The 21088-nt window shown below is 38.2% G+C and overlaps 1 protein-coding gene across 2 annotated transcripts in view; it reads right to left on the bottom strand.

Moving 5' to 3' along the window:
• The window catches only part of PLXNA4 (plexin A4), a 751018-nt gene that overhangs the window by 394307 nt on the left and 335623 nt on the right, over positions 1–21088 (bottom strand). For both annotated transcript variants that reach the window (XM_075273936.1, XM_075273935.1), the window contains exon 5: positions 13263–13363. In XM_075273936.1, coding sequence (XP_075130037.1) covers positions 13263–13363 — 101 coding nt within the window. The remainder of the gene's footprint in view (positions 1–13262; positions 13364–21088) is intronic.

The raw sequence follows: 21088 nt of genomic DNA, 5'->3' as shown, positions 1-21088 counted from the left end.
ATACTCAGGGTTGGCAACCAGATAATTTTTTGGATAAACACAATAAATCATGAAGAGTATAAATCATACATGTCAACAGCCTAATATACCAATATGAATACATTAGCAATGTTCACTATAAACCGAAAATAATAGACATAACGGATTCATGTTTTTTCATGGACACCGAAAAACAATATTTTTACAGGCTGCCTAGAAAATGATAGACTCTGCTCAAAAAGTGGTCAACTGTAAATGTAGGTGATTTCATATATAGGGTGGCGCCAGAGCATGGGTCTAGCCTGTGTTTATTGGTTGCTTTTCTTTATCTCTACATACATTTTGTGAATGGATATATTGAGCAAAACTGAACTGAGAAGAAACAGTGTTGTGATAATGTATATTGCCATACATGTGTATGGGGTTTTCAAAGTGCCATCTATACTGTACTATACGTAGGAGTAAATTCAGAAGATCTGCAAGTCTACAACGTACATATGGTAATGTCATAGATTTTTGTTGTTGTGGTGAAATCCATAGCAGAGAAACTTTACTACATGTGGGAGCAGCCTATATCTGTAGTCCGCTAATGGATTATACTTATTTGTAAGGATTGAGGTTTGTGAACATCCACAGAAAGTGCTCACAAAGGTATGGTTGTGTTCAGAATAATCCCTACAAGGCACTGTGGCTGGTTTGATATTGATTTTTTTGTGACAAACTGCCTTTAAAACTCGAAACTGCCTTTATGTCCCCATATTTTTTTGTCTATTCTAGTTTTAATATAGCTAGTACTGGAAGAAATAAAATCTTACAGAGCTTTAATGTTCCTTTAAAGGCAGACTGTTAGCAGTAAATTCATTATAAACCTAGTCACAATACGTTGTAGAGATGATTCCATAGTGTTCAAATATGGCTTTGTAATAAAGCTTTAGGGCCCCATATATAAGTAAATCACTGTTTTATTCATAAGCACAATAAGTGGAAAAAGTGATTTTCTTAGGAATCACCTTTAGGCTAAGACCCCGTGTAGCGAAACTCAACAAAAAAACACTGTGGGAAAAAATGCATGCGCAGTCGGCTCTGCCCGAGGCCTAGAAAATTAAAAACCCAGGATGGAAGAAGAAGCGCAGAGAGGCAGGTTCCTGAAAAAGATGGAGGCGTCACTGGAGAGTTCTCTCGCAGTATTGGGGACATCCCCAGTGCTGTTTGAGTGCTGGGGACCGCCCGCAGTGCTGCGAGAGAACTCATTTGCATACCAAAGAAAACCCGGTTTTATACCGAACGGCGGCGCGTAGAAGACATCTAAAGATAGGAGACGAATAACCTTTCTTAAGGCTATTCCGACATGTTATCAAGAAAAAAATGGTATCCAATGATGGGATCCCTTTAATATACCTAGCTGGAGAATAACAGCATTTCCATATGAATAGTTAACATGCCGAGATTTCCAAAAATGCAGGCATTTTTGAAAAGGCAGTTTTTCCGCTGCAGATTTTTTTCTGCAATGAGTAGATGGAATTAGTTAGAATCCCAATCACTTTGCAGGTACTTGGTGAAAGACACCAAGGAAAGTGATAATGTGCTGACACAGAAGCAGGGGTGTAACTTGAGGTTTCAGTGCCAAGCACGTAATGGGACCCCCTTATGTTATATTGAGGCCTTTGGGCCCTCTGAGGCTTATCCTATGGATATCCTGTTATAGGGATAAGCGTGTCTAATGGCACAACCCCATGCACAATTCTTTTAATACTGCCCAGTTAATAAGGAGCTGTAAAGCTGCATATGTATGTCTTATATAAAGCTTGTGAAATTAAAATCTGTTTCCAGAGCCTTCTTCATAAGACAATTTATTAGAGAGAGTCGAAGAAGGTAAAGTAACTCTGCATAACAATAAGCCCTGCTGTTCTTTCTCTTAATGTTAACTGAAGACTCCCATGGTAGCTGTTTAACCTAATGGATAGTATTCTAGAGCTGTAGGAGAAAGAGACTGATATTACTAGCGTAGTGTGTGAGACTTAACCCTTATAACACAGGGTGTGTATCAGTCCTACATTGTTTTCACACTAAGGGTCTGTTCACACGGCCGAAAGTGGCGCTGTTTATGGTGCCGAATTTTCTGTGCGGAAAATTTGGCGCCATAAAAAGTGCCACTTTCGTCCGTATGAACAGACTCTTATAAAAGTGTCCATTAACTCTGTATGATATTATTTTGCAACTTGCCATAGTGTGAAAATGGCGCACTGAAAGTTTGCTTAACGGCTGCTGCGTCGTACCTTGTTGTAGCCATCTATTCTAGAAAAGAAAAGTAAAAGTTTTTTTTGTCTTTATTGATTCTGGTCATGTTCATAGACGTATGAGAGCAGCAGACACCATCTCCACTTGAAACAAATGTGCTGGCCTTTTGTGACGTTCTCTAGAGTGCACTAACTGAAGGTTAAACTTTTCACTAACAGAGAATTGCTCACATCCATTGCAGAGATCTCGCTCTACGAGCAAGTGCAATTCCTTATAAGGTAAATGCTGAAATATTCTTCATGTTTATATTGCATATAAGTCATTTCATTTCACAATACCAGTGCCTCCAAGTGCAGTATATATTATGTATGGGCAGTACTACAATATGCCATCAAGTCTTACAGTTAGTAATATAGTATGTAATCGTGTACAAAACTTATTTTTACATGTTTTGTATACAATATGTGCATAAGCGGAATGTGTAACATGTGTCCATAGTTTGTGGCGGGCCCCGTTGCAGACTTTGCTGCAGGGCCCAGGAGCTATGAGATCTTTTATTGCATCTCTTAGCTCCTGGGCCCTTCAGCAAAGTCTTCAACGGGGCCCGCCACAAACCATGTACAGTAATAATAATGGGGTGATTTTAAGTGGCAATGTGGTATTGGGCCCTGTCACACACTCTAGTTACAAGCTGGTCAGAAGCCTTATCACTGGAACTTACTGTAGCGCCTGAGTTGATCATAAAACATACACTATGTTCATATCTTAATATGTTTGATAATTATCTCTAAATTAAAAGTTTTACCTATTTTGACAATAATTTTGTGCTTAGAATGGTCCCTGACAATACTAACCACAGGGTACCTCTCTAAAGCAATAAAGTGTTGCACAGATCACATTGTAATCAAAGGTCTCCCTGCAATTTCTCTATAATTGAAGTGCCTTGCATGAATGATGCTCCATTGACTTCTAAGGGAATGTTGGGGCTCCAGAGATTGCAGTCTCAGAAGCCTCATAGAAGTGAATGCGAGTCACAGAATCTCATGCGATCACTGGGGGACGCAGCAGTCGGATCCCCACTGATGTGACACTTATCTCCTGTGGATAGGGGTTAAGTGTCTGTAATGGGGTAACCCCTTTAAACATTAAATATCATTAAATGTAAAACTATGAATTAAAAGTTTAGTAAGGGTGCTTTCATACGGAGTAACGCGGCGCTGATTCTGACACAATAATTCACCTAAAAATCAGCACTGAAAAAAGACTCCCATTGACTTCAATGGGTTCCCTTTTACGAGTGTAAAATGGAACCCATTGAAGTCAATGGGAGTCTTTTTTTTAGTGCTGATTTTTACGCGAGTTACTGTGCCAGAATCAGAGCCGCATTACTCCGTGTGAATGCACCCTAAAGCTTGGATGCACCACTAGTAAGAAACATAATCTTAAAAATTAAATTTCTGAGACTCACAAATATTATTTAATTTGTGATTCTTATATAGTAAGGACCACTCCAGGTAAAAATAATACAGTGTTAAGTCTAGCAATGGGCCCAGAGGGAAAAAAATCTACCCCAATGTGTCTATGCTTTCCTTATGCCTTTCATTTACTGCTCCTAGTGGACGTGCCAATGATAAATTCTGAAAGTTTAATTTTTCATGAAATGATAACAAGTACTTTGACATAACTGGAACCATTCTTACCATTTCTGATAATACTAGAAAAATCTTCCCGTGCAATTGGACAATAATCTTGAAGCATGTAAACTTGTATGTTGGCATGTATGTGGCATTTGTCTTCTTATCACACTCTATTGAAACATTTTCCCATTATTAGAACACAATATCGATTGCTTTTTCCTCAGCACTCTGCTCCTTATTTCTCATTCTTTCCTAGCCAGTTATAACCTTTGTGGTCAGGTTTAGTGATATACTTGTGTCCTTGACGTTCTCCTTGGTCTGCCAGTTGTATGAGACCTAGGCACAGCATCTACTTCATGCCAGCTAATGTTTAGACCTGGCAGTCTCCTGTAAATCCCAAGACAATTCGGCAGCAGCCAAGCTCCACGATTTCATTTCACACCATCTAAATGATTTATCAGAGTCATTCTATGGGCCAAGAATCAGAACCGCTTTCTAAGGTCCTTAGAAGGGCCTTCTGTTCCCCTAATTGTGATTATTTGTCATTTTTGTCCATATAAATAAGAGGAAGAGCGTTGACTATAAACCAGCTGAAGACATTAGTGTTACTTTGAAATAATGGACATGTACAGCACAGAGTTTTAGAAGGTGCTTAGCCAATGCATCTGGGAGGATTAATCATGTAAAAGAAAGGATTTGTGTGCGATTGGGACTAAGCAACGTAATGAATGCTGATTTTCTTTCACTGAAAAGATGACAATGTCACAGTACATACGAGACAATACAAAGACAGGCATTTTCAAGCTCCTTTTTACCTTTGATTTAGGGAGTTGTGTTTTATGTTTTTCATTCATATTCATTCATACTCCATGACATGTTCTCAATTCATCTAGTTTGTATTTGTAGAGATATCACACATTTCCTCTTTGGACACATCACACTCATGGCCGCAACCATGACACTTATAACGTGCACTAAATAGTGCAATAGACTGCCCTTAAAGGGGTTGTCTAGTTTCAGACCACTATTGAGAGACAAATGTTATTGTTTGTATAGTGAAAAATTCTACATTACCAGGCAGATGTCCAACTATTGTGCTGTGACTTTAACAAGCTGCAAACCTGGGCGTTCATCAATCCATGGTCACGTGATGTACAGTAGTCCCTGGTCATGTGATGGACACACAGGTGCACAATGTATTATAGTCACAGGACAGTAATCAGACATCTTCCTAGTAAAGAGCTGTGCACCTTTGTGTACCTCACATGACCGGCGACCGTATATCACATGACTATGGAGTGTATATCACATGATCATGGACTGTATATCACATGACCATGGACTGTATATCACATGATCATGGACTGAATATCACATGACCACGGACTGATGTTTATCCACTGGGAGTAAGCAGAATGAATAACATCAAGTAGAGATCTAGAAATCCATGAGGAATTGATATAGAAAGTATAATGGAAAAATGTGGAACTTAATTGTTTTTAGACATACAACACAATGTGTTTCTCAATATTGGTCTGAAACTGGACAACTATTTTAACTTCTATTTAAGGCCCTGTTCACATATATGTAGTAAGCTTCATTTGGAACCTCTGTCATAAATTTTAATATATTTTTAACATACAGTGTAAAAGGTAGTGCAACATACAGTGCTATTGTTTGTAGTTAAATAGTGGAGGGTCCTTCAGGCTCTATCGGTGTCCATCATTGGAGTCTGTCTTTCAACCCAAAAGAACAAAATTCCTAACTCAATGTGAACTCAACTTAAAAGTCCCAGCATGCCTTGTAAGGTATCCTTGTGAATAGGCCATCAAGCTCAATTGGGGTCTGGAAAACTCCTTTAATTGATGGCTCTGCGCAGAGGGGTAACTTGAAGCTTCCTTTTTGTAATATAACTTACAATTTTCACACTGAAAATGTTGCTACTTTATTTCCATACCAAGACTTATTGCACATGCTGTGACTTAGCTTTCATGGTCCTATAGAAGTCTATGTAGAAGGGAAGTAAACAGAAAGTGCAGGAGAAAAGATTGAAAATGAAGAAATATACAAATGTAGCAAAGTTTAAAGTTAGGCGTGGTACAGAGTGTTATCTCAACTTTTTTCAATAGATTACAATTTTTTTACAATATTATATTTTTATATACAATATTATTTACAATAATATTATTTTAGATTACAATATTATGGTGCACCATGCTATCAAAGTATTGATAAACTTTGCTACATCAGTAGGTTTAATGTGATAGTGGAGCTGTATAGGTGGTTTCTATCACAACCAAAGTACTTTATTCAGATCAGTACAGGCTAGTACTTGTCTATATATATCCTCCAAGTGTTTCTGCCTAAGAGAGACAGTTATGTAGCTGATTATTTTGTGCTCACAGTGTGTAGTGGATGGCAACTAGTCTCCGTTCACCAACTCAGATATAGTATGCAGAGAGGGGAACTGATGCAAAATATATACTCTAATGACCAGGCATAGTGTTATTCCTTACACACATGTATAATTGCACACATGTATCAGCTTGTTCTGAAAAGTCACATGAAATAAAACAATAGGTACGCTGTAAGTAAAATACATAATCTCTTTTATACATTTTTTTCTTTCTAATGCTGTGATTGCCCCTTGCCTCCCCTCCTTTCTTTAATAGGAATATGTTACCATAAACCTATTTTTAATCAGGTTTTATGTAAATTTTCCATGTTAGTATCTATATTTTTAATTTTTTTTTAAAATTCTGCAGTTCTACCTCTGGCCACTAAGCTAAATATGCTAAGGTTTCCTGTTTTCTGTAGGATGATCACAGTTATCTATTGGTAGATGAGACACAGAATCCACCATTCAAAATAGGTGATTTCACAGCTTATCTAGTCCTTATTGTAAGCAAAGGACTTTGTACATGTCACAGAGCTTGCCTAGAAATCTCTCCCATGAAAGTCAATAAGGTCTGCTCACTCAAAACCATTGTGTTTAGGGACCATAATCCACCTCCAGGAGGCACAAAATATTTTAGGCTTCTGGCCAAGATTTTAAAGGGCAAGATTTTTAGCATTTTTTTTCAAAATATAGTTAATAACATAGAAAAGGGAAAACATGATTTAAATAATATGTCATTAACTATTAACATTCTCCCTTAAACACATTATTATTCTAGTGTAATTGGAGTAAAATGTAAAATATACATCTCATTCAGGTGTGATACCTAGAGTAAGGGACCGAGTAAGGGACCGAGTATGACGTCCTGAAAAGCGTAAGCTCTTGTATCTTCCTTTTGTTCCTTGGATCCATAATGTAAGATGTTTCCTTTTATTCAAACATGAAGTAAAAGTTATGTTTTATGAATACTGGTTTTCTGGATACATTTTTTACAAAGAAATATTATGTATATAGTATAAAGATTTTTCAGAGGACTAAATACAGCTATCATTCAAACCAGAACCAGTTTTGGTGGCCGTAGAGAATTAAGAATTGAAAAAAAGGCGTCCCCTTCACACCCTAGTTCCCAAGTATAATGTTCTATACAGCAGTCAATACCTTCTGCTGTTTTCTTTCATTAGAGTCAGGTTTCCCATTGTAGAGTTAGGACAAGAGTAAGGTTGGTGAAAATCAATGACAGCTCCCTGGAATGGAGCCTTCACACAGAGAAACCTGTATCACAGTTCAAATCAAAGCAGCCCAGCCGTCACTAGGATGGCCGCCCTGTGCCCTCATCCTGCTGCAAAGGCACATAGGAGCAAATTAATCCAGCAGTCTCTAGGAAGCAGGCAAAAGGATTCAGCACAAACAGAGATCTAAAATGTAAGCTCATAGTACTCTGCAGCATAAAGGATAATAGATTTAGGAGTAAGATTTACTTTTTTCCTCTCCAGATGTCCTGTGTTTAAGATGAAGGATTTTATAAGAGTCATAGTAACTGTTGTTTCAGCAGTTTATACGCATGCCTATATATATATATATATATATATATATATATATATATATATATATATATATATATATATATATATATATCCTATTAATATTATAAATGTGAAAGTTTGTGAGTTTGTGGGTTTGTGTGTTTGGATGTTTGCATGTTCAGATGTTTGTTCCTCAATCACGGAAAAACCGCTCGACCATTTCGGCTGAAATTTTCCACAAACATAGTTAATACACCCAATTAAACAATAGGCTACTTTTCGTCACAATAGCGCACATACGTTTGTGCCAGGACCCCCACAAAACCCAAACTCACACCACCATCTCTGCAATCTCACACACTTTGGACCATAGCAAGCCACAAAATTCATATTGCCCTCTACAGCCTAGCCCCTAACCCCACACAATCTCATATACATATACTTTACCACTTTGCCCCTCAACTTAACGATACTCCAGGAGGCTCTCTTTAACGCTCCGCAGCAGCCATGTTTGCCGACCCCCACCGCTCTGACAATCCGCGACACCCACCACCCATGTCAATACCCCTAGGCGGTCTAAAAAATGCAAAAAAAAAAAAAAAGTAAAAAAAAGTAAAAAAATATATATATAAAAAAAAAAGGATAAAAAATTCAAATCACCCCCTTTTCCCTAGAACACATATAAAAGTACTTAAAAACTGTGAAACACATACATATTAGGTATCCCCACGTCCGAAATCGCCCGCTCTACAAAGCTATACAAATATTTTTCCTGTTCGGTAAACGCTGTAGTGGGAAAAATGGTCAAAAGTGCCAAACCGCTGTTTTTTCACTGTTTTGATTCTGATAAAAATTTGAATAAAAAGTGATCAAAGCAATAACATTTCCCGAAAATGGTAGAACTACAAAGTACACCCAGACACACAAAAAAAAGACGCCCTATACATCCCCGTACACGCACGTATAAAAAAGTTACGGCTGTCGGAATATGGCGACTTTTCCAAAAAAAAAATGTTAAACACAGTTTTGGATTTTTTTAAGGGGTCAAAATGTAAATAAAACCATATAAATTTGGTATCCCCAGAATCGTAAGGAAACACAGAATACAGGGGACATGTCATTTTGGTTGCACAGTGAACGCCGTAAAACCAAAGCCCGTAAGAAAGTCGCAGAAATGCATTTTTTCTTCAATCCACCCCATTCAGAATTGTTTCCCTGCTTCCCAGTACATTATATAGAATAAATAATGGCGGCATCATGAAGAAAAATTTGTCCCAGGAAAAATTAAGACCTCATATGGCTCTGGGAGCGGAGAAATAAAAAAAGTTATGGGGTTTAGAGGGAGGGGAGTCAAAAACGAAAATCAAAAAATGCCATCGGCGGGAACTTCAAATACTTCTGTCCCAAAGTCACTATGTAAAGTTTCTCACAACACCGTATAGCAGCTCAAATACAAATTAACTTCAACACAAAAGTCTCATGTATTGTCTGAATTACAGCAAAAACAAGATACAAAGTTACATTTCATATCCCATACCTTATACACAGTACGAAAACCTTACCCATGCCTGTATATACCCACTGCTACAATCACCGCAGACGAAGTCGCGGGTACCAGCTAATATATATATATATATATATATATATATATATATATATATTTAACTGCTTGCTCTCCGTCCACTGACTCTATGTGTCCAGGAGGTCGTCTTTTAATTCTGCAAGGATATACTAGTACATATGTACAGCAACTCATGTGGCTGTAGAAAGAGGCATCCAGACATCTCCTACAGAATACTGGGATGTTTTCAAAGTCACGTATACTCCTGGAAAGAAACTTCGAGGATGGATCAGGACTCACTGTCAAAAGGTGACCACATGATTTATGATGCATTATGCAGTAATACAGGCAGTAAGAGTTATCAGAGGAGCAGCACAGATACTGCCCGCCACTCCATAATTCTCAGGGGCGGCCACCACACTCTAGCAATAAGTGCTACCAGAGGGTCAACGGAAAGTCAATATCTACAAGGTAGAGCAATACAGCCAATAGATGTATCGCCCAGAATGTAGTGTCCTATAGACGATCACAGTAATGCAGCCAGTAGGTGTTATGTGCCTATGGTGACTAATGTTCTCAACATGAGCAGCGTATTCAGTAGTTGTTGGCAGAGGGCCTACCCAAGCAGTCGCAATCAAAGTGTAGTCTTTCAGAGGCAGGCCTCGATTGTATGGCCAGTAGGTGTTATCAGAGGATCAGCACAATATCATCTCATTTAGTATGCAGTCTCCTAGAGGTAGACTTGTCTGTGCAGCCAGTAGGTGTTGTCAGGGGAACAGCGAGTGGAAAAGATGGTGATATATATATATATATATATATATATAGTAATCTCAGCAGTCAGTGTGCCCATACAGGAGCAGAAGTAACATGACCAGGGTAACAAGGATATCCACAGGCTGCAAAGCTGTTATACTTATGGTGCCAAAATGTGTCTTGCCGGGCAAGAATGAGGGCCTCAATGGCCCCAACAACAGATACACAGTGTCACTACGCCCTGTTCTCTGTCTACAGTGTGTCCTATTGACCCGTGCTCCATGTAGGGGGTGCAAGGTATAAAGATAAGTGAGCACTCACTTACATACTAGCACCGTACTTCTGGAGCTGCACAGGTATAGTATAGTAATATTAAGAGAGAAAAAAATATTTACTTAGTCATAAAATAGAACTGAGAGATTCTGTTTAAAGGGGCCCTGTACTATTTCCATGATGTGCTCATATAAATCAGTCCTTAATGCTAACCTTATAGCGAACCTTTCAGGTAATTTATGTCTACTGTATGTATCTGAGAGCGGCATATGATAGATGTGACAGCATATGCTACAAGGAGAGAAACTCAGCTTTGTCATGATACTTACGTTTATGTGATTTGGAGTAGGACATCTGAATAGAAAACATTATAAATCCTGAACTACTCCTAGGAGAGACGGTGAGAGTACTGCTGTCCCCGCCCACACACCGTGATTGACAGTCTTCTGGGGCGAAGCCTTGCAACGAAACGCACGTCAGGGTGGAGTGTTGGTCAAGTGAACATGGATTAGGAAATTTTTCTGTTTAGATACTCTATATTTATTACTACCGCTTGTCTTTTACCACTTGACTCCTTTATTGTGTCTTGTACATTTTACAAGCATATTGCTTATGATATACCATACTGCATAATGTTACTGATGCCATCGTGATGCATTCACGCTATGTTATGGTTCTGTTTATGTAATGGGAATTCCCTTCTTTCCCTTTCATCTGGCCATAATTATTATAAGGTAATCTCCCTATTTATTTCCCCATATTTGTTATAGCCTATATGTATTCTTGTCAGGATTGTATTTAATAAAATGAAATTGCCTAGCTTGCCTAGGCTTTGGTCTCAGCTCTAGATTTATGAACAAAGCACTACATTTGCATATGAGTAAAACTCAATTAGTTTTATACCCAACCTACTTCTGACAGACTCCCTTTAACCCCCTTATCCACCATAATAGTATGGCAGATGTCGGATCTTTAAACATGTCAGCTGCTCAGTGACAAAGATGAAAAATAATTATAACAGTAATAACAAACACACATATTAGTATGCCCACGCCTAAAAATACCTAAGCTACAAACTTTTAGCACCTGTTCACATGGCAGAAACCTTTTCCGCTGTGTGAGTTCTCCATGCAGCTAGCCGCAACGGGATGCCAATGCAGTGCATCCGTATCCCGTTGCGGCATCCTGCTCCTGATTAGGCCCGAATGAACGGGCCTAATTGGGAGTTAGTCTCGAGCCACGGACGCAGCGGCTGAGTCAGCCTCGGATTCCACAGGGAGCTAGGACATGTCACTTCTTTTTCCCGTTAGCGGGAATAAAAGTGAGTGACTCCCTTGATGAATGGATGAAATGAATGGGAGACTTTTTTTGCAGGCGGATTTTGAGGTGGATTAGAAATATTTATCTCATACAGTGAACTTTCCCATGTACTGGGAGAAAAATTCAAAAGAGTAAAACCACCTTATTTCTGCCATTTGGCCACCAATAAAAATTTTAACACAAAGCAAAATCAGACATTCCCATAATGGTAAAAATAATAAGTAAATCTGACCCTGCGAAAAAACTAACATGGAGAATCAATAAGTGGCTGGAGTGGGAAGGGGTTAAATATATTCTTTTAAACAAGCAATTCAGGAAATCATGTAAGGAAGTTCTGAGCTGTTATATAAAGTATTGTATATAACCACAGGCTGTATCCTCAGTCTGACTGATGGAAATGACAGCTAAAATAAACAGGTTATAGCATAACATCCTGAGATGAAATCTTTCTTTGATTGGTATACTCTTCAGGTATTGACATGCTAATTATAATTACTTTCTTATGTCGGCTCCTAATATGCCCAGACCACCGCAGGTAGAACTTATATAATATACTATCATTCCATCTGGATGAACACAATGTTTATCTATTTAGAACTATCCTGGACCTCAGAGATGGAAACAATTTACTAAAGAATACAATGTGCTCCAATGTAATTGTTAATGAAATTCATATGTATGTTGATAAGGTTAAACTGAGAATTGCATTTGACAGCGCACCAAGTGTCAGGGGTAAAGTGCAATATGCTTAGGAAGACAACTTTCAGTAGTAATTATACCAAATTTCATCTGCTATCTATCTATCTATCTATCTATCTATCTATCTATCTATCTATCTATCTATCTATCTATCTATCTTTTCTTGCCACAACATGAATGTTTAGCTATGCAACATATCCTAAGATATATCATCTATTGTACTGCACTTTTACATAGCTTTCTTCATTAGAATATTCAGAATTGAATATATTTGAATACATTTTCTAAAATATTCCTGGACAATAATTGCATAATTTATTTAATATCAGGGGTAGGTCTTAATGTACTAAGTATGCTGTATTCGACAGTAGCACTGTACATGGACGCTGTATGACAGTGTGCGATGATGTTATGTGGGCACTATATAGCAGTATTATGTTAACACTTTGTGGAGTAATATGCAGGTTGCATAGTACAAGACAAATCCACAAATGTTTCATCAAGACAAGAAAAACAAATCATTCATAATCTACAATGGCTCCCATGAGATTTTTTAAGTCACTTTAAGACTTTGCAAGTTCACCCAATCATGAGTATGACTATAAGCATGGAGGATAAGCTTGCCCAGAGCAAAATACCCCCTGAAACCCATTGAAAAATTATGGCTTTTGAAAATGTGAAGACAACGTTCCTAGGGTTATACAAGGGGCTAATATATTTAAGGAAACATGCATATGGAAACATATGTATCTGAACAAATGGTTACAACATAGTAGAAATATCTAACAATAATAAAGAAAACATTGATAAAACAGCTTCTTTCATAGGTTTAATACAATACAATACAATGCACTATTTAGTAAGGACGAGCTGGTACTTACGTGTTATGAAGCACACACCAGCCGCAGTGTGGATCTCCAGAGCCCAGACAATCACTGCATGTAGTGTATTGACCACAAGACTCAACAGGGACTCTTGTAAGCTGCAGGATAAGAGAGAGAAATAACTCATAAAAATTTATTGTAATGTATGAAGCTTTCAGTTATTCTTCTATAACTAGTTATGTAAGGTGACTATAATTCTAGAAAAGGGTTGTCTTATGTGATCACACTGCTGATAGTAAAGCACAATAGAGCTAACCTGAGTAAGTGTAGTTTTTTCTCAGTGACTAGACAAAGCCATTGGTAATAAACAACTGCGATACACACAAACAGGTTTAAGAATGGATATAAACATGGCTTAGTCATAGGCCAAATTACAGACTTAGACCCTTCTACCTTGTGTAAGCCGATGGCTGGTCAGGTAATGGAGGGGGTGTACATCTCACCCAGACTACTAAGGTGAGTGAGATGAGAAAACTCCAGAAGGAATGTTTGTTCTCAGCAGACAGCTTTCATCTGCTGTGCATTTTGGTAAATGCTCAGTATTGGGCTGGATTTTTGCAATAGCAGGTAGGTTGGTAGTGGGACCTGTCATTCCACCCCCCTCCAGTCCACAATTTGGGGATGTTCCGGCAGTGACTCAGCTGCAGAGAATCTGTTCATCAAAGGAGTTTAAGAAGCCAGCTCCAGCAGCAGACTGTGGCAGAATTTGGCTGGAGAGCCAACAGAGAGGTCTTATTTTTGGAGCTGTGTCCTCAGTGTTTCTACTGGCTGTTGATTTCTGTTATTCTAGGTGAGGTAACCTATTCTATGTTTAGTTAGAGCCTAGCCGGGCAGGTATTTATTTTTGTATTGTTTCCTTTTGTTGCTGCACTACCTTTTTGAGTGAAAATAAACTCTAATTTTGTTTTGGACTAAAGAAACTAGACTTTTGTGTCTATGCCACCCCACCTAGCAACCCCATACCCTGACACTTGGTAATAAGCAGCCAGGACTACCTGCGGCCTGTAGGTGACTCAGTGCTACCTAAACAATAGCACCAAGTAGTCAGAAAGCCACAGATGGCATATGCCCACTTGAGGATGGCAATTTTTGTACCACAGCATAGGAGAAAAGCTGTACAACTATTTCTTATATTCCCACTGAAATTAAGGGGATAGAGGCATGCCTTTCCAACCACGACTCCATTCAGACCGAGCAGCAAAACACATGTTCCCCCAGTATATATGATTCATAGTATTACCTTACTTATCTGAATCTTTCTTTGGCCAGATATAGAAACAGAAACATCTTCCACTAACTGCTGATGAGCAGACAGTTCCTGTCACACAGCCATGGAGAAGGAGCTCAGATCTAAGCCTCCTAACTATATCCTTATAGTACAGAGATAAGAATAATAGCAGTGTCCCACAGAAGCTAGATATAGTAAAGTCCTCTAGCCAGGAACTGTATGAGTTGCTGGGACCTAGAGGACCTAGATCAGCTCTGCAGTTTGTTTAAGGAGGCTACATTCCTCCTGTAACTTGGGCTAATGTATCAGCCCCAGTTGCATGGAATATGAGCAAAAAGAAAAAGGCTAAGAAATACCTATCTCTGCCCCTGTGATACCTACATAAAATTACTATAACTGAAAAACAGGAAGGATTGCCTTGTAAGTCTCTGTACGCCTATGTAGGCACACACTCTCCCTAATGTGTATGAAAAACATGAAAAAATGTGAAAGACATAATGCCTTATGTATTACTGAAAAAAGACACAAACATTTATTTTAATAAGCCAAATAAAAAAAAATGACATCCCTTAAAACCGCATGTATGAAAAAAAGAAAACTAAAAATGTGTCTAATCATCAACCACGAAAAAAAGGCCATTGATATGGTTCAGCAAATTGGAGGTCAGTTAAGTGTGAATACATCTATATGTAACAAAAATAATATGGTGCTTCAAGTGGCTAGATATAAAATAGACACTGTATATACCATGACAGCTGAATATACAAATTATCGGTCAACCCATTACAACACAGCTCTAATACTAAAGCCTATAAGCCATGCTAACGCCTAGATTACACCAATACACTGACTGGGAGACAATATTATAATTTGTTTCCTTAATTCTGAAAGTGTTGTAGAAAATTACAACGTTGATGATGATAAAAAAAAATCCTTATCATCATACAGTATGTCTATACTAACCATAAGATAAAGATATTCAAGTGGTGGTTTCTATTATGTGTATCGAACATGACAATGTGATGTATAATATTACTGATGAAATGTATGTGTACTGCGATATACAATTCAGAGCTGCCTGCTTGTAATGTTCTTCTTATAATACAAGACTTTAATATCTAGTAATTGAAGAGTAATGTACAAGTCTGTACTTAGTCCACATACCATATCTTTCATACTGTGCTCATTTGCCATCTGATATTGGAGACTAAATAATGGATGTGATTTCTTAATGACTAGTGTGAATGTGTTTTCAGATCCCACCTTGTGCTGAAAGCAGATAGCAGGCTTTACCCACTGGCTCATTATTTGGCTTGGGTCTGTCTGTATCGATCAGATTCCCTTTGGCTGAAGGCCTGGAGAGAATGTGGGAGCCTCAACTTATCCAGAGTGCTTTTATGGGGAGCTACACCGTGATTTCATGTCTTGTAGCGTCTCGGCAAAATCTAATTTATGATGGATGTTTCCTTAATCGATAGCAAGACTATTTTAGATCTTCACTGCTTTTGCATCTTCTGTGCTTCTGTTTTGTGATGATAGCAATATATCATAATAGGATATATACACCTGTCATCTTTTTAGTGGGTCTGTTCCTGTTCTTATTCCAGGAGTTTGAAGATTTTATTATAGTGATCAACCAGGTTTAAGTGACAATAAATAGAACTATCGTCCCCATCTGATAAGTGTTAACATACTGCCCACTTTTTTTAAGCAGAGTATATCAGAAGATATCTGCAAGAATGTGACTTGTCAGTGGCAAATATCAGGAAACGTTGTGTTTAATCAGACAAGTAAGAATGAAACAACTACTATCACTAAGAAGGATACATTTGTAGCAAGTAAGAGATTACATTCCAAGTAGGTAAGGACACACTTTATAATATCACATACCATTCACAATAATCATGTCTACTTATGAGACAAAGGGATCTTTGGGTGTCTTCATAGTCAAGTACCCGGTAGGAACTGCCACGTCTAAATCCCCTATAGCTAAGTATCCAGAGTTATGGGCACATTGACACAAACTATAGTGTTAGTAGTAGGTAGAAGATCCTTTAAAATATTAAGTTATATTAAACATAAGCTTTGTCTTTAGGACTTCCTTACAAATAGGATGGCATGGTTATGGTCTCATTGACCGTCCTAAGGTTGTGATAATATTTCAGAATTTTCTAATATAAGAAATTAAGTACAGTATTTTATACATGGAGTCCTTTTTAGGAATTCTTTTTGACTAACAGATCTGTTTGTTCTTCAGGACTTAATTAGTCCTTGGTAGTTTCATACTGCAAGACAGTCCTCTAAGAGACTTTTATCTTAAGTCAAAGTCCTAACACCTACTAGAGTCTGTAAATCTATGCCTACAGAATTTCTGAAGAAACCTTGACACTACTACACATATGATGGTTTCACACAGACACATATATGATAGTTAGCACACCAAATATAGCTTAAATTACAGGTGTTCCTTTTGGTTTACTGGTATCTTTAGAAATTTTTATTTTCCATTTTTGTTGTAACTAAGGGAAAAAAAATAATATATATATATATATATATATATATATATATATATATATATATATATATATATATATATATATATATATATACACTCACCGGCCACTTTATTAGGTACACCATGCTAGTAACGGGTTGGACCCCCTTTTGCCTTCAGAACTGCCTCAATTCTTCGTGGCATAGATTCAACAAGGTGCTGGAAGCATTCCTCAGAGATTTTGGTCCATATTGACATGATGGCATCACACAGTTGCCGCAGATTTGTCGGCTGCACATCCATGATGCGAATCTCCCGTTCCACCACATCCCAAAGATGCTCTATTGGATTGAGAACTGGTGACTGTGGAGGCCATTGGAGTACAGTGAACCCATTGTCATGTTCAAGAAACCAGTCTGAGATGATTCCAGCTTTATGACATGGCGCATTATCCTGCTGAAAGTAGCCATCAGATGTTGGGTACATTGTGGTCATAAAGGGATGGACATGGTCAGCAACAATACTCAGGTAGGCTTTGGCGTTGCAACGATGCTCAATTGGTACCAAGGGGCCCAAAGAGTGCCAAGAAAATATTCCCCACACCATGACACCACCACCACCAGCCTGAACTGTTGATACAAGGCAGGATGGATCCATGCTTTCATGTCGTTGACGCCAAATTCTGACCCTACCATCCGAATGTCGCAGCAGAAATCGAGACTCATCAGACCAGGCAACGTTTTTCCAATCTTCAATTGTCCAATTTCGATGAGCTTGTGCAAATTGTAGCCTCAGTTTCCTGTTCTTAGCTGAAAGGAGTGGCACCCGGTGTGGTCTTCTGCTGCTGTAGCCCATCTGCCTCAAAGTTCGACGTACTGTGCGTTCAGAGATGCTCTTCTGGCTACCTTGGTTGTAACGGGTGGCTATTTGAGTCACTGTTGCCTTTCTATCAGCTCAAACCAGTCTGGCCATTCTCCTCTGACCTCTGGCATCAACAACGCATTTCCGCCCACAGAACTGCCGCTCACTGGATGTTTTTTCTTTTTCGGACCATTCTCTGTAAACCCTAGAGATGGTTGTGCGTGAAAATCCCAGTAGATCAGCAGTTTCTGAAATACTCAGACCAGCCCTTCTGGCACCAACAACCATGCCACGTTCAAAGGCACTCAAATCACCTTTCTTCCCCATACTGATGCTCGGTTTGAACTGCAGGAGATTGTCTTGACCATGTCTACATGCCTAAATGCACTGAGTTGCCGCCATGTGATTGGCTGATTAGAAATTAAGTGTTAACGAGCAGTTGGACAGGTGTACCTAATAAAGTGGCCGGTGAGTGTATATATATATATATATATATATATATATATATATATATATATATATATATATATATATTACTAGTTTCTGCCCGCAACTTCGTTGTCGTTGGTGATGAGCCGCTTATAATTAGCCAAATGTGGTTGGTGGCGTCCGCTTGTCGGCTCTGCTACAGTACATACAGTGTATACAGCAGTATATAGTAATATATAAAGTACATACAGTGTATGCAGCAGTATATAGTGGTATATAGAGTAAATACAGTGTATATAGTAGTATATAGTGGTATATAGAGTACATACAGTGTGTACAGTAGTATATAGTAGTATATAGAGTACATACAGTGCATACAGTAGTATATAGTGGTATATAGAGTACATACAGTGTATATAGTGGTATAAAGAGTACATATAGTGTATACAGCCGTATATAGTGGTATATAGAGTACATACACAGTATGTACAGTACACTTTCACACTGTCTGACTACATCCTGTTTAGCTTAACCCCCCCACCCCATAGCATGATCCTATGGGACGGCTGAAGGGCCTGTGATGTCATCAAAGGTCCTCAAACATAGTGTGTAAATTTGTGCTTAACAGTCATGTAGTGATGTCATTTACTGGGATAAAAAGTAGCCTATATTTTAATCGGGGTTCCTATCTATCCATGTGCCAAATTTCAGGCAAATCCATTCAACCATTTTGCGTGATTGAGGAACAAAAACACACAAACACAAACTTTCACATTTATAATATTAGTAGGATAGGATATATACAGTGTATATAGTGGTATATAGAGTACATACAGTGTATATATATATATATATATATATATATATATATATATATATATAAACCAGTGTCCCATTTTAAATAATAATGCTTTGCATTGAGTATACATGAATGCTTGAAGCGCGCAGTATTTCGTACTGTTGTCTCAAACCACCTAATTTATGTGCAACACAATAAGCTACGCACGCTGGCTAAATACATCAAATGCATAATACCGTTCTCTATACTTCATAGCGCCATCATGTTGACAATAATGTCCAGGAGCTCTTACTGTGTTGTCAGAACTGAATATGTATTAATTGAATTGGTTGCTAGGAGCTAATAATAATCCTGTACACTTATTTAATCTATAGCAATCATCTTTCATTATCATCTAGCATTACAAGTCAGAAGAATACATAAAAGAACTAGCTCATTTTTTCACATACTCTACCTCCCAATGCTGTTGCTCATGTCAAGACCGGATCATGGTAGTGGCGTAATATGCCCATAACACTAACACTTATTACCTCTCATTGGAGAATAGATAAAATGATTATCGCACATATATACAAGCTAGAAATCAGAAGGACTTGCAGGCCTTCAGAGAGAATCAACACAGGTCCCACTCCCGGCACCCCAACAAACTGATGATGTTACAGAGGGAAGCCATATTCAGCCAGTCATTTCCCCTGCAGAGACCTTGAAGTATAAAGAGAGCTTGAAGCCACCAGGGCAGGGGTCTAAACTGACCCCCTCCTCCCGACATCCATATTCCCTTACAGCAGACATTATTTCCCTAATAGGAACAGGGGTTATGTTTATGAGACAACTCTTTAACGTGAGCGGCATCTATCTTATGTGAAACTAAGCATTAGTGCAAGATAAGCAATGCAAAGTGTTTGCAAATGTATTCAATACACCGAAGTGAAAATGCTGCATCATATGATGAGTGATAGGCACATAGTTATACATTATTCCTTAAATTATGAGAGTCGATTGTAATGGGAAGGCAACAACAGGTCATTGAATCGAGAGCAATATCTGTAATACCTATTGGCCAATTCAAAGGGAATTTCATTCAAGCATCTCTTAGTCAAGGTGTATTGGTGAATGGCATACAGCAAATAATCTCCATGGGTTTTAACAGAACAAAGTGTTTTTCTTTTGAGTTACAGAGTACTCCCACTCTACACTCTTACTTGTGAGAGCAACTCGCTCCTGGAGTTATGTTCAACTAAACAGCAGGTCTCTTAGCTGGGGAAAACCAGGGTGAACAGATGCAATTTTCTTTTCAAAACTCCTACAAAGCATGTTTTTTTTCATGAAAAGGCACAAGAGAATTTGTAAAGTCGAAAAATATCCTAAAGATATTTTATTCTACAAATAGCAGTAAAATAACATCGTATTAAGGGTATTGATGCCTATTGTTACAGACATTATGTGAACATATTTTATCAATCTAATTAATATGGCTGTCAGCTTTCACAAAATGCAGTTTAGCAGAACCCCGAGTGCTTTGGGTGTTTGGGTGGGGTGGGCTGGGGTGTCAATTTCTATCTGTGAAATAAACAGTAAACAGCTAAATAACAGAATTTAGATTATCGCTTCATGGCTTCATTTGCTGTTGTCAGATTTATGACATTGCCTAACTATATAGTTGTCTAGACCAGTGATTCCCAAAGTGGTTCAGGTGGACCCCCAGGGGTCCACGGGAGACTCGACGGGACCATCGTTAGATCTAATCTTCACATTTTTTGACTAGTTTTGGGAATACGGTAGAAACGTAGCAACAGGGGGTCCACTGAAACCATTAAAATTTTGAGAGTGGTCTACAAGAAAAAAAAATTGGGGAACCTCTAGTCTAGATCAACGTTATAACTTTTCCAATCTTATGCAATTGTTGTAAAACCCTTATTGTTAACTTGGATAACAAAATGGGCAAGTGTAGAAAGGCTACCATTCAAATGAATGGGACTGGGCTAAAATATTAGGCACAGACACTACAAGAT

Source organism: Leptodactylus fuscus, chromosome 5 (genome assembly GCF_031893055.1).
Source record: "Leptodactylus fuscus isolate aLepFus1 chromosome 5, aLepFus1.hap2, whole genome shotgun sequence".
Lineage (NCBI taxonomy): Eukaryota > Metazoa > Chordata > Amphibia > Anura > Leptodactylidae > Leptodactylus > Leptodactylus fuscus.
This window is presented reverse-complemented; position numbering and strand designations above follow the sequence as displayed.